Source organism: Crocuta crocuta, unplaced genomic scaffold, assembly GCF_008692635.1.
Source record: "Crocuta crocuta isolate KB4526 unplaced genomic scaffold, BGI_CrCroc_1.0 scaffold62, whole genome shotgun sequence".
Taxonomy (NCBI): Eukaryota; Metazoa; Chordata; class Mammalia; order Carnivora; family Hyaenidae; genus Crocuta; species Crocuta crocuta.
Window position 1 is genome coordinate 7,828,509 of NW_027529173.1, and position 24,516 is coordinate 7,853,024.

Genomic DNA, 24,516 nt, shown 5'->3' on the forward strand with positions numbered 1-24,516 from the left:
GGTTAGACAAAATTTGATATCTTTTAAAAAAATTTTTTTTACTATTTTTCTTTTTTTTATAAGTTTCTTTTTTTTTATTTTTTTGTTTGCCTTTATTACTCAGATCACACATTTGGGATAATGTCTCTTAACACATACAATTTTTTCTTGGACATTGTCATTGTGGTAAAATATACGTAACATAGAATTATCCGTTTTAACTATTTTAAGTATACAATTCAGTGGCATTAAATATATTCACAGTGTTGTACAGCCGTTATTACTATTCATTTCTAGAATTTTTCATCATCCCAAACAATTAAAACAATTAATTCCTTATTATCCCTCCCACCATCTTTTTAAAAATTTTTTAATGTTAATTTATTTTTAGAGAGAGACAAAGTGTGAGAGGAGGGAGGGGCAGAGAGAGACAGACAGAGACATCAAAGCAGGCTCCAGGCCCTGAGCTGTCAGCACAGAGCCTGATGCGGGGCTTGAACCGATGAACCATAAAATCATGACCTGAAACAAAGTCTGGAACTTAATTGACTGAGTCACACAGGCATCTCTAAAATTTGATATCTTTTTGAGATTTGGCCATAGTGTTACAGAAAATGCAGTGGTAACTATTTTTGTTGTTGTTTTCCCACAATCATTTACAGATAAACTAATATTGGAAAAGGGCATCATTTCACCATAACATTTAATATCTTTAATAATTATCTAAAGAGAAAATTATATTAAAACTCATCAAAATGGTATAGTGCTGTGAAAATTATCTGCAAGTTTACCTCACTCTTGACTCTCCCAAGATGCTTCTATTAAATTGATTACCTTTGTTTTTTCAATGTTTGTTTATTTATTTTGAGAGATGGAGCATGAGTGGGAGAGGGACAGAGAGAGAAGGAGAGAGAAAATTCCAAGTAGGTTTTGCACTGTCACCGCAGAACCCTACAAACCAAGAGACCATGACCTGCGCCAAAATCAAGCATTGGATGCTTTACCACCTGAGCCACTCAGATGTCCCTAAATTGATTAAATAGTATTAAGTAATATTTAATACACCAGGTACTTTTTAGAAATTATTCTTGTTTTGAAAATTTAATAAAATATTATTTTCTCGCTAAAAGTTATGCACCCGTTTTAACAACACTTGCTGACTTTGTAGGCACATTATTTTTGAGGAATCTTAACTTGCTCTAATGGCTTACTTTAGAAAGGCCTGGGCAAAGCATGTGTATTTTTAGTGATGGGAGAAAAAGAGTAACACAAATTATCAGTAGGAAAATGCTTAACAGGTTACATAGATAATACATATTTTCTTGATGTGCCTGGAAATTGCATTTTGCCTAATATTTAAATAGAGAAGAGGGATAGAGGTTAAAGAAGGAAATACCACCATTCCATTTTTTATTTAATGAGTCTAAATGTGGATACTTGAAGACTAGAAAATTAATTAACATTATTCTGCCATCTTGAAATATATTTCAATAAGCATACTGCTGTTTAGTAGGTATTTTTTTTTAAGGTGTGAGTAGTAGTGAGACTCCAAATGCAGTTAAATAAAACATAAACTAAGAGCATCTTTTACTCTTAGAGTTCATTGGTAAATATTCTTGCATAAATTTGCATTTTTAAGCCTTTATTTTTTTCCAAAGACTCGCATGCTAATGTTTAGTTGGGCGTTATTTTGTGTGTTCCCCTGTTACTTATGCATTAATTAGTTTTGTTTACCTGTGCATAATTTTTCCTAATTTCACAACAGTTGTTGTTTTTGTAATTGACAATGCAATTTACTGCATGTGTGCATTCTGGCCCCCAAACAAGAATGTTAAGGTGTAAAGCACCAATCTCTTCATTTCAGATTGTTAAAAAAAAAGGATTGGTTGTGACTAATTTCCAATTAATTTGCAGTGGTTACAGGGAACAAAACAATTGCACCTACTAATTAAATTTTAAAATATTCCAAAGTGTCATCTTTAGGTGTCTGTGGAATATATAATTTCCATTTTGGTTCATTGCTGGATCTGTAACACCCATGAGCTTGACAGCTCTATTAATTTAAAGGCTCAGTAATACCTATTAGTACAAAACATGAAAAGAAATACCATTAATCATTTATTTTAATTTTGCAGTTCTGTCATTTTCTCAGTATGTTTTAAAATTATGATGACACCATAATGTGCACAAATCGACCTGGAAGAAGGGGAAACGGATCACACTACTTAGGAGAGAAACTGAAGTACTTTATTAGAGCTTAATTAATGCCAAACTGATTAGATTTGATTGCATTTTGCACTGAAATATTTTAAAGAATTTTTCTTACCATATTATATTTTAAAAGTTATCCCAAATATTATGTTTACATTAGACCTACCTTTTTTGTACTTTTTCTCTTGAGTACATTCAACCTAAATACTATGAAATAAACCTAAATCGCTGTTATCCTTCATGTTGAAATCTGAATTAATAGGGTTAATTGGTTTAAATTTAGACAAGTTTATTTCATTTCAGTTGACAGTGTCTCTCATATTCATATTCTTTGGTAGTAACTACTAACCCAAATTGGACACAATGTCCAAAAACATAAAAGATCAAAAATTGACATGAGAAATCTAGCAAGTATGTAATACCTTTTGCATTATTATTGATGTGATCCAGGATTGTTAAACATGTTAAAAATGATCAAACTATATGCACTTAGGCTGTTGTTGTTAGGTTTCAAGAGGACCATAGTTATTTTATTTATACTTATGTCTGGTTCAAAATTAAAGATACTCTTTTAGAATGGGTAGTAATTAGTATCTCCTAGTTGATGTACATCAGCAAATTAATACATAAATTTGATTTCCTTTCTACCATAACAGTTAGAGGTCACCCTTCTGGTAAATCCAAACTATAGAATTACATGGTCTAACTTTTCTCCCACATTTTCCTCATGATCCTATCTTATCTAGCTATTCATTTCCTCTGACATTATGTATTAAAATTAGAAAATATTCTAAGTTTTTCCTCAAAAGGCAATATACTGCAGTGTTGAAAATCTTAAGAGTAAGCCTTCTTATCCACTAAAAAAGAACTGGGTCCAGTGTTTCCGAGAGATATTCCCTGGATGGCTTACCAATTTCAAACAAAAATTTGAATTAAAAAAACTCATAATAAAAGTACACTAAGAAGAATTTAATAATATTTGTTTTTATTTTCTTGAATATTAAGAACAGAGTTGCACATCTTAAATTTGAAAAGATTTTGAAAAAAAACTTTTTTTGAACTTTAGAGATCATTTTTTTAAATATAATTTACTGTCAGATTGACTAACATACAGCGTGTAAAGTATGCTCTTGGTTTTTGGGGTAGATTCCTGTGGCTCATCACTTACACATAGTACCCAGTGCTCATCCCAACAAGTGCCCTCCTTAATGACCATCACCCATTTTTCCCTCTTCCCCAACCCCCATCCACCTTCAGTTTGTTCTCTGTATTTAAGAGTTTCTTTTGGTTTGCATCCCTCCCTCTCTGTTTATAAGTTATTTTTTCCCCTTCCTTTCCTTCATGGTTTTCTGTTAAGTTTCTCAAGATCTGTATATGAATGAAAATGTATGATATCTGTCCTCCTCTGACTGACTTATTTCACTCAACATAATACCCTCCATTTCCATCCATGTAGCTGCAAATGGCATGATTTCATTCCTTCTCAATGCCAAGTAGTATTCCATTATATATATAAACCACATCTTCTTTATCCATTCATCAGTTGATGGACGTTTAGGCTCTTTCCATAACTTAGCTATTGTTGAAAGTGCTGCTATAAACATTGAGGTACATGTACCCCTATGAGTCAGCACTCCTGTATCCCTTGGATAAATTCCTACCTATTGGTGCTATTGCTGGGTCATAGGGTAGTTCTACTTTTAATTTTTTGAGGAACCTCCATACTATTTTCCAGAGTGGGTGCACCAGTTTGCATTCCCACCAACAGTGGGAGAGGGTTCCCATTTCTCCACATCCTCGCCAGCAACTGTAGTTTCCTGATTTGTTCATTTTAGCTACCCTGACCTGTGTGAGATGGTATCTGAGTGTGGTTTTGATTTGTATTTCCCTGATAATGAATGATATTGAGCATCTTTTCTTGTGTCTATTAGCCATCTAGATGTCTTATTTGGAAAAGAGTTTATTCATGTCTTCTTCCCATTTCTTCACTGGATTTTTTGTTTTTCGAGTGTTGAGTTTGGTAAATTTGTTGTAGATTTTGGATACTCACCCTTTATCCAGTATGTCATTTGCAAATATCTTTTCCCATTTCGTTGGTTGCCTTTTGGTTTTGCTGATTCTGGTTTCCTTTGCTGTGCTGAAGCTTTTTATCTTGATGAGGTCCCAATAATTCATTTTTGCTCTTAATTTCTTACATTTGGAGATGTGTCAAGCAAGAAATTACTGCAGCTGAGGTCAAAGAGGTTGTGACTTGCTTTCTCCTCTAGGATTTTAATGACTTTTTGTCTCACATTTAGGTCTTTTATCCAGAAAATTTTTCAAATTTTAACACATTACATTGTTTTCTACACATGACAATTTCATGGGAAGAATTAAATAGATATTATTATTTTTTAATGTTTTATTTATTTTGAAAGTATGTATGTAGTGTGTGTGTGTGTGTGTGTGTGTGTGTGTGTGTGTGTGTGTGTGTCAGCAAAGGAAGGGTAGAGAGAGTGGGAGACACAGGATCTGAAGCAGGCTCCAGGCTCTGAGCTCTCAGCACAGAGCCTGACATGGGCTTGAACTCATGAGCCGTGAGATCATGACCTGAGATGAAGTCAGACGTTGAACACACTGAGCCACCCAGATGCCCTATTAAATAGATATTATTAAAGATGATTTTCAAATCAGAAAGTAAAATTAAGGAAAGAATACAACTATTTCATCTAAGCCAAGTCAAGAATATCAGTAACTTATTTTTTCATTTCTTCAAATGTTTATTGAATTCCTTCTCTATGAAGGTATTGATATTTTGCCCTAGAATGTTACAATGGAAAGAAAACAAAATAAAAGAATTAAGAGCATGGTTTCTGAATTCAGTTATAGTATACATTCCTCAAAGAATCACACAAATACAGGAGTTCGGTAATGATGCATGGTCTCTGAGTGTAAGGCTCATGGTGTTTTGAGCTGTGATAACATGGTATTATGAGAGGGTATAATAGACAGATTTGACCTCATTAAAGAAAGTCTAAGAAGACTTTCAAAGAAACTCAATATAGGCCTGAGAACTAAAGGATGGAGAGCATAACTAAGCATATAAGGAGGGAAGAGTGTTCTTTACACAGGGAACTGCTTGTTCATCTGAAAGATGACATGATGAATGTGGAACAGAAGGAAAGGAGGTGTGAGGCGAGGCAGGAGATTCAATGCTAATCAGAACTGCCAGGACCTTGACACCCACAGGAAGGATGGTTAGCTTTCGCTTAGGAGTCAAGTGGAACTATAAATAGAGTTTAAGCAGGAGAGTGATGTGATCAAATTTTTATGGTGATGAGATCATTCAGGGTGGGAAATGAACTGGAAGGGAAGGCAATAACCAGTTGGGAGACTTCTTTAGTTGTTCAGGCCTTAGAGTGGTGGAAGTAGAAAGGCAATAGTCAAGAGATACAGAAAATATTTGAGGGATAAAATTAATAATCAGATCAGAAAAGATGCCAAAGATGATCCAGATTTCTTGCTTGAACAATTTTCTTGTTTTCTCCATATGAATAAATGATTGAACAATTTGGTATAATAGGAGAATCTGGAAAATAGTCAGGTTATTTCCTCTCTATTCCAATTTAACTCAATTAAATGATGGTCTCTAATCAATGTCCTGGGCACATGGTTAGGAATGTCAATTATCATTATACCTGCAATGACAATTTTTTATGGATGTCAAAATGTTTTTTGGATTACTATGAAATACTTTAACATTGATGAGAAACTCTCTCAGTTCAGTGCCATGATAGTCCCAATAGTCAAGGGTATAGTTGAGTCTAGGAATTGGATCATTAAAGAAGTTTGTTTTCACATATTTTTAGTATGAGCTTATTGGTCCCTTAGTTTAAGGAAAAAAAAGAGCTTTCTGTGGATTAGTAAATGTCTCACATGGATTTTTATTCTGGTATTTTCTTTGGGTGCTAGTGGAGCCTGGATTGTGGCTGGAATCCTCTCAAGTGCTCTGGTCTCTTCAGAGAGAAGGCAAATGTCCGTAATATGCCATCTCATAATATCACCCAAGGAATCCCAAAAGCATTGTTCCAGATAGAAGAGGGGTGAACAAAATATGTTTTCCATTGGGCTAAACTAGGTAATGTTTATTAAGCACATAATATGACACACACAGCCTCATTTGGCACTTATAATGCTCTTATAAAGTAGATACACTGTTATTCTCCTTTAGAAAATAGAGACTGAGGCTCAGAATGTGATATCTTTTGTCAGAAGTTAAGTTGGCACTCAAACCCTTGCCTTTTTTCCCAAGTCCATGATTTTAACTCCTAAGCTATGTAAAAAGGCCACATAAGAAAGGACGTGTAAAATAGTACTCATTAAGAAAAGTATAGTCACAAGTTGTGAATATTATGAATATTTTCTGGCTGTAATCAAAAAGAGAAATTTTTTTGTGTTGTTTTAGCTTTGTTCTGTTTTTACTTTTATCTGTTTTTTATTTGCTTGTTTTTTTCCTCCATATGACCAAAGATTTAGAGAGGCCATGGGGAAAGAAAACCAGTTACTAGGTGCATGTTGTGGGTATAATTTCTCTATAGAGACGTGGAAATATTATAAAAAGGTTTTTTAAATGTTGACCTTCCCTGGCAACAAACTTATACCCATAAAATATTTTGGAAAGGAGAGCCAAATTTATATCTTAAAAGAGATTTCAAATACACATATAAGTATTTCCTTCCCAGTGTAGCCAAAGAGCCTGTCACTTTCAAGAAAAAGTTTCTCTTTCCTCATTACCATACATATTTAAAATTTCTGTGAATTTCATAAGTGAGTAAACCTCTTAAACCAGTTTTTGAGGATTTTATTGTAAATCTATCTAAATTTATCTGAATTTGATGTCAGATCAAAGGCTTTAACATTAAACTTAGAAATTACTACCATTCCAGAAAATAATGACTGGAATCATAAAGAAGCTGGCACAGGGATTTTAGAAAATTGTTATGTTCCCATTGCTTTGCTTTTTGGCAGTTATGGACCTGAAAAATTTAGCATGCTCTTTATTCCCGCTGTCATATGTCTCAGCTACATGCATGAATTCAAAATGGTTTCCATTATTGGAAGGAGACCATCTTATTCCAGAACCAAGCTAGGTAACTTTTAATGTTCCAGATAATTGCTGAATTAAGCTCTCCCACAAATATTTTATGGCATTTACTTTGCTCTAAGCACTCCATTCATTTCTAAGTTAGCTGAATAAATCCAGTGATAACAAACTCTTAAAGAAAAGAAGCAGGAAAAGATGTTTTGACTAGATACAGGGAGAAAATTTTTAAAGGAAAACACTACCTGCTGAGGTATTTTCTAAGAACCACAATATCGTTAAGGCCACCCTAGTACGAAGCACTAAAGAGATTGCACATTTGAGCCAAACATGATCAGTTGATATTTTTTGAAAATTGGGAAAGTTCATACATATTCTAATTCAGAACTTATCATAGAATGATTTCTGAGTGGTGGCACTTACCATATCAAAGATATTCCATATGAAATTATGTCCACTTTTACCATCTCCTAGGTATGGATCCATTAAATCATAATTTTAAATTAAAATACCTTCTACTTTGTGCCTCATAATTCTAAATGTAATTATATTTGACTGTAATTACCCCAGGGATCAGCAAGTTATAGCCTTTAGGCCAAATCTGGACAGATGCCAATTTTTGTATAGTAAAAGAGTTCAGTTTTTCTTTTACATTTTTAAAGGTTGAAAAAATGAAAAGAATAATATTTCATAATATTAAAATTATTATATAAAATTCCAATTTTAATTTTCAGACATAAGGTTTTCTTGGAACACAATCACAGCTGTTTATTCACATATAGTCAATGGATACTTAAGTGCAACAGTGGCAGAGATGAGTAGCTACAGAGACCCCACAGCCCACAAAACCTAAAATATTTACCATTGAGCAGAAGATGCTTTACAGGAAATACTGCCAACCCCCAAGTTAAATAAGCAGCTACTTAAGTAAAACTCTATAATATAATTATTTCTAGATTTAGAATTAGTGTAACAATTTAAGAGCTTACATTACTTCTGTGCAAACCGTTGTGGTAATCTGGGCTATGCCTAGTCTAGATATATGCAATTAATTGGAAGGCCTTGCCCTCATTAATACAAGAGGATTCAGGCACATTGAAGATTGACTAGTGGGAATGTTTATATCATGGTGCTGCCTCCTAGTTTCTCTCCCACCCCTCAGGCTGCAAGTACTCATATTCCTTCATAGGATATCCTTCTCCTGCTTCACCTTTCGGTGTTAGCATTCCACACTTCCATGGTCAAATATCTGATTTTTATATTTGCCACACATCCTTCAGTAATCTCTTCTTAATGGATGACATTATTATAGGTTCATCACACTCAAATTTGTCTCAAGACCTGTTCTCGCTTCTGAGCACAGGCCTTCATATTTGAAAGACAATGAACCTCACCTGCAGAATGTCACACTCAACACAGAGTTCATCAACTGCTTGGTTCCACCCTTACCAAAAATGCATCTCTTTCTATTAAAAAAGCATCACCATATACGAAGCAAACAAAGCTAAAAGCAAAGACGTCATTCTAGAACCTTACCCTTTTCCAGTACCCCACACATTCAGTCGTGTCCTGTAGATTGTGGCTCCTTGATATCTCTCGAATCTGCCCCTACTCCTTTCCCATTGCCACTGCCACAATTAAAATCCAATTCCGTTCTTTTCCAGATTGTTGTATTATCCTCCTATTTCATCTCTCTGCCCCTGGTATGCCATCCAGAATCCAATCTCTGCTTCCAGAGTGATATTGCTAAGACTTGGGTTTAATTATATCCTGTTATTATACCATGATCCAAATGGCATTGTTTTGTGTCCCCTTTGTACCCTGAGAGTATTTCGGTAGCACAATGCATGCCATATTCTTCCACTGCATATGCTGTCATCAGTAGAAATAAGCACCTTAATTATGTTTTAAAAAAATGTCTATTCAACTTGGAAGCCCAAGCATTAAACTGAAATAAGCTGGTACCTAGTAGATTAACAACAGAGCTAATTAAAGTTGGATAAATTAGGTTATTTCTTAATAGGTTTGGGGGGTTAATACAAGAAGGTGAAGGCCAGTCCACCAGCCAGTCAACAGATTCTTCTTGGTTTTACCCCTTCAGAAGAGAAGTTAAGTGACAGCAGTAAATAGACAGGGCTTCTCAAAGTCTGATTCTTAACGGTGCATGAGAATCACATGGGAGAATCTTATTACAAAGTAGAAGCTGATTCAGAAAGTCCAAGGGGCACCTGGATGGCTCTGTCGGTTAAATGGCTGACTTTGGCTCAGGTCATGATCTCACAGCTCCTAAGTTCAAGCCCTATTTTGGGCTCTGTGCTGACAGCTCAGAGCCTGGAGCCTGCTTCAGATTCTGTGTCTCCCTCTCTCTACCCCTCCCCAACTCCTGCTCCGTCTCTCTCTTTCTCAAAAAAAAAAAAAAAATAAGTAAACATTAAAAATTTTTTAATAAAAAAGAAAGTCTGGGCCAGGACTGAGGAGTCTGCATTTTCAACAATGATGTCAGTTCTCCTGGTTAGTAGACCGCATTTGAGAACCAGAACACTAGAATGAAAAACAACTACCTGCAGAGGGATTTTTGTTGTTATTTTTTAAATATTTGTACCAAAATAATATATGCACATTGGAAAAAAAGCAGAATGTAAACTCACCAAAAAAAAAAAAAAAGACAAAGAAACAAGCATCTGTCCCATCATTTCTGTCACCAGGTCTGTTCTTTGAATTATTTTTTTTCTTATCATTTACTCTACATCTATAAAAAAATATGCTTTGCTCTTTTCTTCACCTATTAGTTTTAGGTGTATTCTATTTACTTTATGCATAGAAAAGTGGTTTTTAACACTCTAACATCACTCCATTTAAGTCTCTTACTACTAGTGAGTATGTACTGAGTGATTTTTATGTATCAGGTAACATTCTGAGCTTTTTGGGTGCATTGATTCATTTAGTCCTAACAAGAAACCAACAAAACAGACACTATTTTAAACTCTCTATGGTATTCATGAGAGAAATGAATCAGTCACTTGCCCAAAGTCTCCAGATAGGCAGTAGTGAGCCCAGACAGTCTGATCTTTAGCTGTTACGCTGTTCTGCTTAAGGAAAACAAAATGATTTTATTTAAACCAAAACAAATATATCATCACTGAGATTATGAAAATGTAGTCAATTTCAGAACCAAATCCTGATACAATTATATTTCCTTTCCTACAAGGTCTTTAGAATCTCTTTTTTTCTCTCTTTGCAACATCTTCATTATAATATTCTCATTTTTTAAAAAAGTTATTAATTGATCTATTATCCCCACTATTTTTCTTTATATGGCAAAAGCCCTTCTCTGGGTGTTTCTTTCTAGGTTGTTTGTTTTGTTTGTAAATCTGTCATCCTAGGTGTCAGTTGAATCCTGTTATTTTGTTGTTGTTGTTGTTTTTAATAGACTTAATTTTTTAGAGGACTTTTAGGTTCACAGCTGCCTACACATGTGCATAACCTCCTTTACCAAAATGTTACATTTGTTCCAATGACTGAACCTATACTGACACATAGTCACCCAAGATTTGGTAGTTTATATTAGGGTTCCCTCTTACTGTTGCAGTTTATGGGTTTGGACACATGTATCTATCAATATTATATCATACAGAATATTTTCACTGCCCTAAAAATTCTGTGTATTCCATCTTTTCATTCCTCTTCCCCATAATGCCTGGTAACCACTAATTATTTTCTACTTCTCCATAGTTTGACCTTTTCCATAATGCAATAGGTTGGAATCATACAGTATATAGTCTTTCCAGATTGACTTCTTTAACTTATATCTGAGGTCCCTCTATATCTTTTCATGGCTTGATAGCTCATTTCTTTCTTAGCATTGAATACTATTCCATTGTCTGGAACTACCATAATTCATGTATCCGTTCATCTACTGAAGGACATCTTGGTTGCTTCCAAGTTTTGGCAATTATGTATGAAGCTGCTATAAACATCCATGCGCAAGTTTTTGTGCAGACATGTTTTCAAATCATTTAATATCAAGGAGTCTGAACTCTGGACCCTATAATAAGAGTATGTTGAGTTTTATAAGAACTCATAATAGAATTCATAATAATAGATATATACATAATCTAACATTAAGTATAGAATTCTACAGTAAAATTAACTTTTTTCTCTGGGGTTTGGAGGTAATTCTCCATTTTCTTCTGGCACTAATGTTTTTGAGAAACCTGATGCCATGCTGTTTTTCCTCTGAAAGGGCATTTAGAATATTTTTATCCCTGTGCTTTGAAATTTCATAATAATGTTTTGAGCTGGGCAGGACAGGAATCTAAGTTTCATTAGCAGGAAAATGAGGCAAGGTTCTCCAGGGCAATGGAGAACAAAGGCACAGAGGCAGGAGTTAAGGAGGAATGCTTGGGAGGTTGGAGAGCCCGCTCCCAAACCCAGTTCTTGGACTCACCAACACAAGTTGTGTAACACCAGTCACAGAACAAAAACTTTTGTCATCTATTGAAAACTAAGGATCTTGGTACAGATGCCCAAGATTGTTGGATGATAAAATTAGATAATATAAAAATTATGAAAAAAATTATGCATTTCATAGCAGATCTGAGAACTCCTTGAAGAGAGAATAAATTCACCTCTGTTTTAATTATATTAGAATGCTTTTCTGCTCTTTGTGTTTTTTTATTTATTGAGGTATAATTGACATACATTATATTAGTTTCAGGTGTGCAACATAATGATTTGACATTTGTATATATTACAAAATGATCACCATGATATCTAGTTAGTATCTGTCTCCTTACAAAGTCAATACAGTGTTATTGACTGTATTCCCCATGCTGCACATTACATCCTTATGAGTTATTTATTTTATAACTGGAGCCCTTGTACTTTTTAAACCCCTTCACACATTTTCCTGTCCATCCAAGCCCTCTCCAATCTGACAATCACCAGTCTATTCTCTGTATATATGAGTCCTGGATTTGTTTTGTTTTGTTTGTTTTTTATATTCCATATATAAGTGAAATCATACGGTATTAGTCTTTAACTTATTTCATTTGGCATAACATCCTCAAGGTACATCTGTGTTATCACAAAAGGCAAGATTTCATTCTTTCTTTAAGCTGAATAGTATCCTATTGTGTGTATTCCTATATCTATCTACATCTGTATCTATATCTATGTTTATACAGATATAGATATGTATCTCACATATTTTTTATCAATCAGTTTATCAGTGGACACTTAAGTTGCTTCCCTATCTTGGCTATTGTTAATGAATAAAGGGCTGCAATTAACATAGGGCTGCATATATCTTTTCAATTTAGTGTTTTTAGTTTCCTCGGATAGATATCCAGTAATGGAATTTCCAGATCATATGGATGGTCATTCTAGTTTTAATTTTTTGAGGAAACTCCATCCTGTTTTTCAGAGTGACCACATCGATTTCCCTTATCACCAACAATATACAAGGGTTCCCTTTCTCCACATCCTCACCAACGTTTGTTATTTTTTTGTCTTTTAATACTAGTCATTCTTACAGGTATAAGGTGATATCTCATTGTGGTTTTGATCTCCATTTCCCTGATAATATCTGAGCATTGTTTTATCAGCCTATTGATCATCTGTATGTTTTCTTTGTAAGAATGTCTACTCACATCCTCTGCTCATTTTTTAAAAATGTTTATTGTTTAGTTTTGAGAGAGAGAGAGACAGAGTAAGAATGGGGGAGGAACAGAGAGAGAGGGAGACTCAGAATTTGAAGCAGGCTCCAGACTCTGAGCTGTCAAACTCATGAACTGCGAGATCATGACCTAAGCTGAAGGCAGATGCTTAACTGACTGAGCTGCCCAGGCACCCCATTCTCTGCTCATTTTTTAATCAGACTGTTGGTTTCCTTTTTGTTAGTACTAAGTTTTATAAGTGCTTTATATATTTTGAATATTAGCTCCTTATCAGGTATAGGATTTCCAAATGTCTTCTCCATTCAGTGGGTTGCCTTTTTGTTTTATTAATAGTTTCCTTTGCTTGCAGAAGCTTTTTAGTTTGATGCTATACGTGTGTGTGTGTGTGTGTCTGTGTGTGTGTGTGTTTGCTTTTCTTTCCCTTGCTTTTGGAGTCTGATCCAAAAAGGCATTGCTACAACTAATGTCAAGGAGCTTAATGCCTATGTTTTCTTCTAGGCATTTTATAGTTTCAGATTCTACTTTCAAGTCCTTAATCCATTTTGAGTTTATTTTTGTATATAGTATAAGATAGATAAAGAAATTTATCTCTTTCCTTGTGGATTAGTGACTTTAGTGTTCTGTTTAGATTCCTTTCTCATTTATTTTTGTGTACTAGTATACTGTAAGTCTTTGCTTTGTGGTTACCATGAGATTCACATATATATCATAGTATATATGTAACAGTTTATTTTTAAGTTGATAGCAACTTAAATTTGAACACATTCAAAAACTCTATATTTGTACCCTGTCCCCCATATTTTATGTTCTTTCTGTCACTTCTTGCATCTTTTTATTTTATATAACTAATTACTGTAGTTTTAGTTAATTTTGCTACTTTTGTCTTTTAACTTTCTGAGTAGCTTTATAACTGATTCATCCACTACCTTTACTATGTATTTACTTTTTACAGTGAGAATTTTACTTTTGTCTGTTTTCCTGTTACTAGTACCCTTTTTTAAGCCTAAATAGGTCCCCCTAATATTTCTTGTAAGGACAACTTAATAGTGATAAACTCTTTTAGCTTTGTCTTTTCTGGAAAACTCTTTATCTCTTCTGAAAATCTGAATGATAACTTTGCTGAGTAAAGTATTCTTGATTGGAAGGTTTCTCCTTTTTGCATTTTGAATATGTCATGCCGCCTCCTTCTGACTTGCAATGTTTCTGCTGAGAAATCTCCTGATGGTTTTATGGTATCTCCTTTGTATATAACAAGGTTATTAATTTTGTTTGTTTTTCTTTCCTTGCTGCTTTTAAGATTGTCTCTTTAACTTTTGATATTCTACTTATAGTGTGTCTTAGGTTGGCTCTTTGAGGATACATCTTATTTGGAACTTTTTGTCCTTTTTGGACCTGATATCTGTTTCCTCTCTAAGTTAGGGAAGTTTTCAGCCATTGTTTCTTCACATAAGTTTTCTGTCCCTTTCTCCTGGGATCCTTATAAATGGAAATATTATCACTTGGTGTGGTTCCATAGGTTCCTTAAGCTATCGTCAATTTTTTAAATTCTTTTTGTTGTTGTGAGTGAGGTGCATTGCTTTATCTTCCCACTTGCTGATCTGTTCTAGTTTACTCAGTTACTGTTGAACACCTCTAATGTATTTTTCAGTTCAGTTATTGTATTCTTCAGCTCTGTAACTTCTGTTGTTATTTTTTTTCCATGTGATTTTATCTCTTTATTGAAGTTTTTATATGGTCATCCTTTCTTCTCTCAAGTTCCATCAGAGTCTTTGTGATCATTCTCTTGAATTCTTTATCAGGTAAATTACTTATCTTTGTGTCATGAAGGGTTGTTTTTTTTTCCCTTGAGATTTTATCTTGTTCTTTCATTTTAAAACATGTTTCTCTCTGTTTTCTCATTTTGTTCAACTCTGTGTTTGTTTCTGTATTTTAGTTGAAACAGCTAACTCTCCCAGTCTTGAAGGAGTGGCCTTGTGTAGGTGATTATTCTTCTTATTGAACCTTGCCCTAACTTTTAGTTGTCTCTTGAACCTTTGTGATCTTCTAAACCACATAATTTGGTCTTGATATGTCTCCATTGTTGAATGTGTGCCAAGACCTGTTAGCAGTCCAAGAGAAGGAATCTAATTTAGCATCTACTTTCAGGAAACAGCTTTTAAAGGATGCAAATGTTTACAGTCTATGGGGCCACGTATGTAATCCTTGCTGCTCTGCAGACCAGGAGATCTGGATGTATCCCCTGGATATCACTTGTATAACTGGAGTTTCAGATAAGTGTAGAAGCTCCTTCCTGGGAAGTTTTATGGAGCTGTAGCAAGGCCAAGGTGGTGCTCAAAGATGGTGTCTCTCTACTTACATTCCCTGGGAGTGCTTCTGAGCCTGTAGATTAGGCCTTTTTCACCAGAAGACTAGGGTTTTGTTTTAGTCTGCTGTCCATGCAGTGCCCTGAGGATAGTGGACTGCCAAGAACTGCCTTTCTAGTTGTCACAGTGCTATGGAGCTCTGGAATACCAGGTCTTCTTGCCACCAGGGCCAAGTATTCAAGGGGTGTCCAAATGCTTGAATTGTGTGTGCCCACTTGGTTTTACAAGCTAGAGAGTGCCACGTCTGTGCATTCATACCAGTTTTAGGCTGGGAATGGGAGAATGCTGGGATCACTCATACTCAGCAGCCCTGGCCCAAGAGTAGGGGAATGTTGCACTGCCCACTGCTCCCAGACATCAGCTAGTGAGCAGGAGGACTCCGTGACCAGTGGTGTTGCCCACAGGGAGCACTATAACCACCAATGCCCTCCTGCCTCACCAAGTGCCATGACCGCTTGCCCCTGTCCATCTCAGCAAGGCAGCAGAAGGGTGCCACATCCAAGCCCATCCACCTGTACTAGTAGGCTATATATGAAAGTGCAACGGTGACATCTATTTTCCAATGCCTCTGTCCCGGAGAGCCTTTCAACTGTCCCCTGCCCCTCCAGCCAGTGTCCCTAGATCAGCAGATGAATTCCTCACATATAATGTAGGTGCTTTTTAGTGCTGTTGTTTTGCTGGGTCTCAAGGCAAGGAAGACAGCATGTAAGCCCTTAAAGAGGGTAATATCAGTTTCCTTTACCTTCGGGAACCTCAAATGTTAGTCCCAGTGGGTTTTCCAAGCCACACATTCTGGGGTTCATCTCTCTGGTTTAGATCCCAGGAGTTAGGGTAACCGATGTGGGGAACCAATCCCTGCCTCCTGCTTCTCTAGGAGAAGTGCTCATCTGATGACATCCCTCCCTTCTGTGTGTTGCTGTGTCAGGGGTGGGGCTTTTTCTACCCATCTCAATGTGGTTCTTTTATCCTTTGTGGTGGAGAGTGGTTTATTTCATTTTCAGGTATTTTTCAGAGGGAAATGATCCTTATGTGGTGGGATATCTAGTATCCACCTCGGAGAAGGTAAGCTCAGGATCTTCCTACACTGCAATCCTGGGTGCCCTCTTATCAGAAAGCTTGATAAGCACTTAGATGGGTACCCAGGACCTCCAGGGACTCGATGTTGAACAAAGTGTTCAGATAACCGGAGCAAAAGAAACATTACTCTTTATTTTTTTTAAACCTTTTTTTAAATGTTTTATTTATTTCTAGAAGAGAGAGAGAGAGAGAGACAGCGTGAGCAGGGGAGGGTCAGAGAGAGAGGGAGTCACAGACTCTGAAACAGGGTCCAGGCTCTGAGCTGGCAGTCAGCACAGAGCCCGACACGGGGCTCGAACCCACGAACCGCGAGATCATGACCTAAGCGAAAGTCGGACGCTTAACCGACTAAGCCACCCAGGCGCCCCGAAACATTACTCTTTATAATAAAGGGTAGTAAGGATATTCAGTGCTAGAGAACAGTGAACTAGGAAAGAAAATACCAATGAGTCACACTAAATTTGCCTGGAGAATGAGTCAGGAAAAGACTGCCCTCTTCCCTCAGTTTTACTTGGGATAAGTAAAGTCCTTTATGAAGAACATTAATGTCTAGTAGTACTAGACACCATTACTGCTATGAGATATAAACCCCTTATTCTATTATATCATTTTTATGAAATGATACTTCAATTCTATACTCTTCAACAATAATACTTTTTGGGAATAGACTTTTGTTTAGGACATCTGAATAACTTGTGTGAAACCTTGAGCATAATGGTCAGCACACAGTAAAAGCTAAATCTTACAATTTTTTAATCTTGTTATCAGTCTCATACTATGCAACACTAATAATACAGTAGAAACAAACAAACAAAAAAAAAACCTGCCTTGTAATCCTTAATCTGGTTTGAATGTGTGCATCTTTATTTTGTGTTGAATACTTCTGAAACTAAAACTGCAATCAAATTTTCTCATGTTTATGTTTTTAGAGGTGCCCAATCTCAATATGTAATAGGAAGATAGAAGTAGAAAGAGTCACAGAACAGTAAAAGTTCCTCTCTTGTGCCACCGTTGTTTTGCAAAAGAATAGATAATATGTAGAAGTGAAGAGTTTGTATAGGAGGGTGCTATTCTATTACTGACAGTAGTTATCTTGCATTTTGGAAGCAGTGTTCTTCTACCTTTGTGGAGCCATCCTGGCTGCTAGAAGCCCTATCGCCGTTGCTTATGAGTGCCCACAATTGTCACTCAATTTTAAGTTTCAGAGTCTCGTCCTAACTAATCAAAATCAAATTGAAGAGTACCTTGCTTATAGCTGGTGCTCATTAAATGTTTGATGTATTGAGAAACAGCTAAGAAGTAACTGCCTGATTGCTGAAAGATGGAAGCAGTCAAAGATTGCCAAATATTTGGCTCATGTCTTCAGACTGCTGGAACTTAACATATTCTAAAGTCTTTAGGGGTAAAATCTGCTCCTTACTCAGTATTATTTTCCTAGTAGATATCAGGCTCTCAAAAAATAAAAATAATAATACAAGAGTGTGGAATATATACAAAACAGTCATCTGAGTCTTTCTTCCAGTCCCGCAGAGGCCCTTTGTTTTATTTTATTTTTATTTTTTCAAGTAGACTCAATATCCACCATGAGGCCCAACATGGGACTTGAATTCACAACCCTGAGGTCAAGACCTGAGCTGAGATCAAAAGTTGGATGTTTACTGACTGAGCCACCCAGTTGCCCTGCAGAGGCCCTCTTAACCAGGTTCTCTGTCATGGTCAATCTCAAACTAACTGTTCATTCTCTACAACTTTCTGGAGACTACATTTGGACTCTCTGTGACCACACAAAGAACTCACCTGAACTGGAATTATTCTCATCCTTAATAGAGTACTTTTTGCTTCTGTTCAAATACACAAAGACATTTAATTATCCAATGAGATAACCTATTAAAGAGCTTAGATACATAATAGACATTTCATGAATGCTAGTTTCATTTGTGTTACCTCCCCTAAGAGGAAAAATAGTGAATTGTGTTTTTCATTTCCATAAACAATAGACAATACATAATATAGATTTATTTTTATGGAAATAATGTTAGATTAGTTGGGTACTTAGACCATAGGAATGATCAAACAACCAAAAGGATGGGTTTTAGATAATTTTAAAAATAAGACTGGCCAATATCCTGCTTGTTAAATTTCTTTTTCCCACTTGCCTAGAATTTCTTGGGAGCAGAGATCGTGCATTGTTCATTAAAAGTTCCTGGTATAGAGTCTGAAGCATAGTAAGGACACAATTAAGCTTGTGAAATGAATAAATGAATGAATGATGTTGTATTAGATACTGTGTAAAGGTAACATTCGGGGAGATATATAAAATCATTGGCATAATCTAAAACTGAATTGTTAAGAGAGAAAACCTGGTAGAGATCCTTTTTCAATCTACATAGATGTGTGCAGTCTGGGATCTTAACTATCTGGCTATCAATTCCACAGTTCAGAAGATAACAAAAATAAAATAAAATCATATATCCAGAGAGTTTGGGGCTGACTTAGCCTACTGGCCTTTTACAGGTACAATTTATTTTTACAGTAAAGAGAAGAACACTGAATCTTCCCAGAATAACCTGATTCCAACAGACTTAAATAAAGTTGTTCATTTTTCCAGGTTTTTGACATACTTCTGTCTTTCTAGACTATGAAGTGAATCTCCATTTCCCAAAAGCCCCAGTGCCAATTTTAATGATCCTGTCCATGTGACGTACATTTTTTTGTTTTGTTTTATTGCTATTAGTGAATGACAAGTGAAGGATATTCTTTTTAACTTGAAAATGTCAGGGATGCACTTTAAGAGATATATTTTTGCAGCTTTTAATGAGGTGGTGTTTCTTTTTGAAAGAAATACTCATCTCTGATGCCGGTGCTGTGCAGGTGACAACTGATATTTAATAAGCGATGGTTCTTGTATTAGTCACAGTTCTCTAAAGAAAATGTCTCCGATTGCTTTTGAAAAACTCTTAGCGTCACTAGCCCAAAGGCAAGATGTGACCTTTTTATTACATAATGAGAATCATTTATTATCTTACAATGTATCTTAAAGTCACAGACAAAATGCCACTTTGATAATTGCTTTCAATTAGCTTTGAGCATAGCATATATTCATAAAATGTCTTCTCTAATTTAGACTTGAATTAGAGAAAATTGCAGACATAATCTACTTTAAGGTTGTCTCATTTAAGGTGATTCGTAGTTTTATATCAAAGAAATCAAAACGAGTAGCTTCAGAACGGTCTCTCAAAGTGTTTGAAGCAGGCTTTTCAATATTTGATTCTATTCTATTACCAATTAATTAACAAATTAGAAAGCTAGTTCATCATTTCTGACCTTTTATGCACGTTAACTTTTGACTTTCATTCCTAATGATTGTTTTGAAATTAAACCTTGCAGTTCGTGTTGAAAGAGAGAAACAATCTGATTAGCAAGATAAATAAGGCTTGTCTTGATACCCTGTGCATCTTGATATTGGGCTGTAACTGGGCTTCTGAATGCTGTCATGGTACATCCCATCCCACTTTAAATGGTCACTGAATGATACTGGATAATCCTGTCGCTGAAACAAAGAGTTTTGCGGAGTTACTACAAGTGAGGGTGGAGGTAACATGATATTTACAATGTGATTTCAGTTTATTTTTATTTTTTTGTTTATACCCTGAGCATTGGAATCTGTCTTAAATGCACATTTTTATCTGCCTTAAAATTATTTTTGAAATAATAAAAACTCTGAATCTACATTTTACACTTGTGGTGTTCTAGTAACTCATGGAATATTATTGACCTTAACAGAGACTCTCTGAAAAATGGAGATTACTCTCTTTCTCTTTCTTTCCCTAGATAAAAATCACACACAAGAACCAAGCCCCAATGCTGATGGGTCCTCCTCCAAAAACCGGGCTCTTCTGCTCCCTCGTCAAAAGAACAAGAAACCGAAGCAAGGAATAAACCTGTCTCATTTTATTCTTAGAGATCTAATTAGCATAATTGGGCCATGGAAACTTATGCTGGAAATCTTTCAACCATTTCAGTTCTCTTGCTCATGCAAAACCATGGAATTGGTTAACAGTGTTTGTTACCGAGCTAATGTAAAATTCAGCTATTAGAAAATTTGTCTACGTTTTTATAGGCATCTTTGCATGAAGAAGGCAGAAGTTTACATGAAGTGATACTGCATATTTTTGTTGCATGCATTCCCATAGATTTTTATGTCTCCCGTCCACCCCTCCCCCAATTTCCATTTACTAACCTGTGAGAGAAATCTGTGAAACATAAAAGGAAATATCATGGGAAATGTGATTCTCCGTGTGATTCCAATTATTGATAAGCACTAATCAGTAATGCTACAATGATCATAACTGCAGATTGCTGTATTTTTCCCTTTTAGAATCAGTGCATCAATGATCTTTGAACCATGACTTGAAAAGAAACTTTTAATTGGAAGATTTTATTAAATAGTTGTCTATGATAACCTTGCTGTACCTAAATAGTTTTTCTTCAACATCTTAATGCTTCTGAGTAGAATTTAAAATATCAGGTATATAAAGTTTCCTAGTGCTAAAAAAAAAATAGAAAGTTATTTTTATTTTGTTTCATTTTGCTTTCAATTCCAAAAATAAGTGAAAACAGAAATAAGTTACTTGGAAGTAAAGTGTGATAATAGGACAAGCCTTCTTCTTTTCTGCATGTGAATCTAGAAGAAAATTCATAACCACACCAGTAACCAAATAGATGTTTTAAACTATGTGCCTAATATATATACTATTTCCCACCAAAGATTCAGAAAAAGATGCTTGAGAGAAATGGATTAATACATAATTAATTGGCCTTGTGGAGAAAATTTATGGTTCTTATGATTAATTTTTTGATGACTTAAACTCTGGAAGAGAGTGAATTACCCATTAATTATAATTAAAATTCTCACCTTACATAGACACTGGGCCACACAACACAATCAAAGCTCAATTGCTGATCTTGCTTTTTTGGTCATTTATAAATATAGGTATCTGTAATTTTTAATGGATCAGTTAAGTACACCTGAGAAAGTAAATGATCGTATCAGTTTTGCTCTGGAATAAACTGATACCTGCAATGCTATTAAGCTCATTGAAGCAAATCATGCATGCAGTTAGCCTTCTTCCATCAGCCTACACCACCCCATCTCTATGACATTTCAAATGTTTATTTGGAAATAATGACCCAGATCATTGTTTACAGTGTTCATGGGATGGCTAGAGTCTCTGTTTAAAGAAATTTCGGCATAGTTCTTTTCTTGCTGTTTCATGAAATCTATGCTATAAAATGAAATGCTTTTCTGAGCAGTTTGGATATTGTTCATTCATATTGACCTGCATCCCATCATTGCATGTTTTCTGTTTTTAAACATGCCATGAGGAAAACAAGTGCTTGAAATGCATGATTTATTAGTTTTTCTCTCCACTCTGCATTAAAGTACTAATGATTTATCAGTTCTGTTCTTCTATTGATTCATTCATCTTTGAATAACAAACAGCATTTAGTGATTCTGTTGAACACAATCCTGTGCATGGATTTATGGATTTCAAGTGAAATTGCTATAATTTTTGTTCTTCGGTTTGAAAACTCAACTGAATGCCGTTATATGAAATAGCTACTCTCAAGCAGTGTACTATAATGGAAGATTATGTATAAAGCATATTATTTTAGTGTTCCAGGAACATTAGATGGTAAATATCAATCAACAATAAGTTTAATTGCTTTGAAAATAAAAGCTTTTGAATAAAATTAAGACATAATTTAGCATTCCCAGGAAAATGATCATTACAATTGCAAATGTAGCACAGCAATCACTTGCCCTAGTATAATAATAAAAAAAAAAAGTTATTTGGCAGAGCGTAATCTGGAGCAAAAGAAATCTCTCAAAACAGTAACACATGCATTACCAACATGATGTTACATAACACACATTGATTTTGTGTATCTATAGTTACAGGTAATAAATATTTTTTAAATACATTGACAAAGTTTTGTACAATAGGCAGGCAGGCTTTGTATCAAAACATATTCTGAATCCACACGTGATTTTATGTGCAGTACACATACAGTTGTGTCTTGGCTACCTTTTATAGTATGTAGTTTGAAGGCAGCAACAGTCTGTGAATCCTTCTTAACCATCTGTGTGGTGGCGAGCTGCTGAGGAGATGGGGGCACCAGACAGTTCAAACAGCCTGCCTGTCAGACTCCCAGAGTTGTAGGAAGGGGATGCAGCTTTACTTCCGGGGTAGCTATGTAACTCTCATTAGTGCTAATAGTAGTTGTATTTTCAGTTAGGATCCATTGGTACAAATAATACATGTTCAAGCAGGAATCAAATGTTACTGTCTTCGACTCATTTTTGAAAGATCCTGATGTGCTTGCCCTCCGAGTACACTACTCCGGGGGTTTGGAAAGTAGTTTTAAAAGACCTACTTTGATCGTTTTGAAATCAGAGAAGATAGTCTTTCCATTTTTATGACCGCTTCAGGTGAAGAATATATATTTTCAGGAAAATTCTAAACTGAAAGTTCTATGGTTTATTAAAATACTGAATAATGAATCTTAGCTTTTCAAGATAGAATTTGTTCTTCTATGCGTATGGGTGAGTGCCTGAGTGGTTGAGTCAACCTCTTTTTAATAGAAGAGATCTAGTAGTATCTAGTAGTTTTAAGTAGATGAAACTCTTAAGTAAAAATTAATATTGGGCTGTCAAGGATCAGAGGAACAGGAGAAAAGAGATAGACATTTTGCTAAACAGTGCTGTACACCGAGGTGATAAACAGACATTCCCGAAGAAACCTAGATATCCATGCTTCCCGTAGGAATGGAGATGTCTATATGGACCCAGAAATTTTAAAGGACATAAATGTATTTTTTCCACATGCATCTGTATACCATGTGTACTCAATGAGAAAGTGCTGGTCAGTTTATTGTGGATGAAGATGATAACTTGTAGAAAGTAAAGAAAATGAACTTTTAAAACAGTTTTTTATGTTTAGACGATTTATGTGATTATAGCCATAACAAAGCAGAAGGCTCAGATGTTTAGTGTAGTCTACTGCAGGTAGAAATGTACATTTGATTAAGAACTAATGAATCGCCTATATGTTTCCACATTTTCTTTTTTTTCTTTTTTATGGGGATGGGAAATAATTGCAATTTTCAAGGAAGAATCTGTTTTGAATCCCAGGCTGTATTCTACTTGAATGAGACAAAACTTTTAAATGGTTCCATACCTTTTTGTGTCAGTTTGTTGTTTATTGATTATAAAAAGGAAAATGTACCTTTCATGGCACATATAACCCCCAAACGATTATTCAGATACAGTATGTATATTCTAAACTAAACGATGAAGCCCTTGTAATATATGTTGAGGATGTAAAATTTAAATAAATAAATAAACAAGAAAAACCCGCAAAAGAGCTTTTGTTTTGTGACAGGCAGACATTGCCCCTTAAGTCTCCCGACTGAATTGCATTCTGTTTAAATAAAGTTTGAATACACTCGCAACTCAAGGATTCTGTACATCCTTATTGCATTAAAAACATAGAAGTCGTTTAATTACAGTGTCTTAATTATTTTTCAGAAAGTGTTATGTACAGTAACCTCTTTTTTGAGATAAAAGTGTTAACCACCCAGTTAAGTGTCACTCCTTCCTGCCATTTTGGCCAGATTTTGTCTGTACATGAATTTGCAAAGCATTTGCCGTCCGTCTGTCCCACTGAATGTCCACCGGTGACTACCAGGCCAGCCACCCTGTCTTTTGTCAGGGAGGAAGGAGTCTGGGCATTTGGCAACTGAATTCTATGTCATTAAGAACTGTACCATTCTAGTTTGTGCTGCTTTGGCCCAAAGCTGCCACTATGAATATAAATCCAGCAATTTCAGAGATCCCATGAACACCAACAGACTGGATGATAGAGCCTTCTGGACTAAAAGATTAAGTCAGGGGTTCTGTGAGGGTTTACACTGAATTTTCTGGAGGAAACCATCTAATTTCATTTTGTGTAAAAGACGTCAGCAGATCTCTCATGGGCTTTGACTAGGTAGGATATTTTGCAAAGGGGTTGAAGCAGTAAAATGCTGTAATTCTTTGGGTTCCTTCTACTGAGGTCAAGATTGG

At 35.4% G+C, this 24,516-nt stretch overlaps 1 protein-coding gene across 1 annotated transcript in view; it reads left to right on the top strand.

Moving 5' to 3' along the window:
• Positions 1-23,954, top strand: part of DGKB (diacylglycerol kinase beta) — a 688,394-nt gene extending 664,440 nt beyond the window's left edge. The window contains exon 26 of the mRNA XM_077757671.1: positions 20,220-23,954. Within this exon, the coding sequence (XP_077613797.1) occupies positions 20,220-20,327 (108 nt within the window). The 3' untranslated portion in view covers positions 20,328-23,954. The remainder of the gene's footprint in view (positions 1-20,219) is intronic.
• The last annotated feature ends 562 nt before the right edge of the window (positions 23,955-24,516 follow it).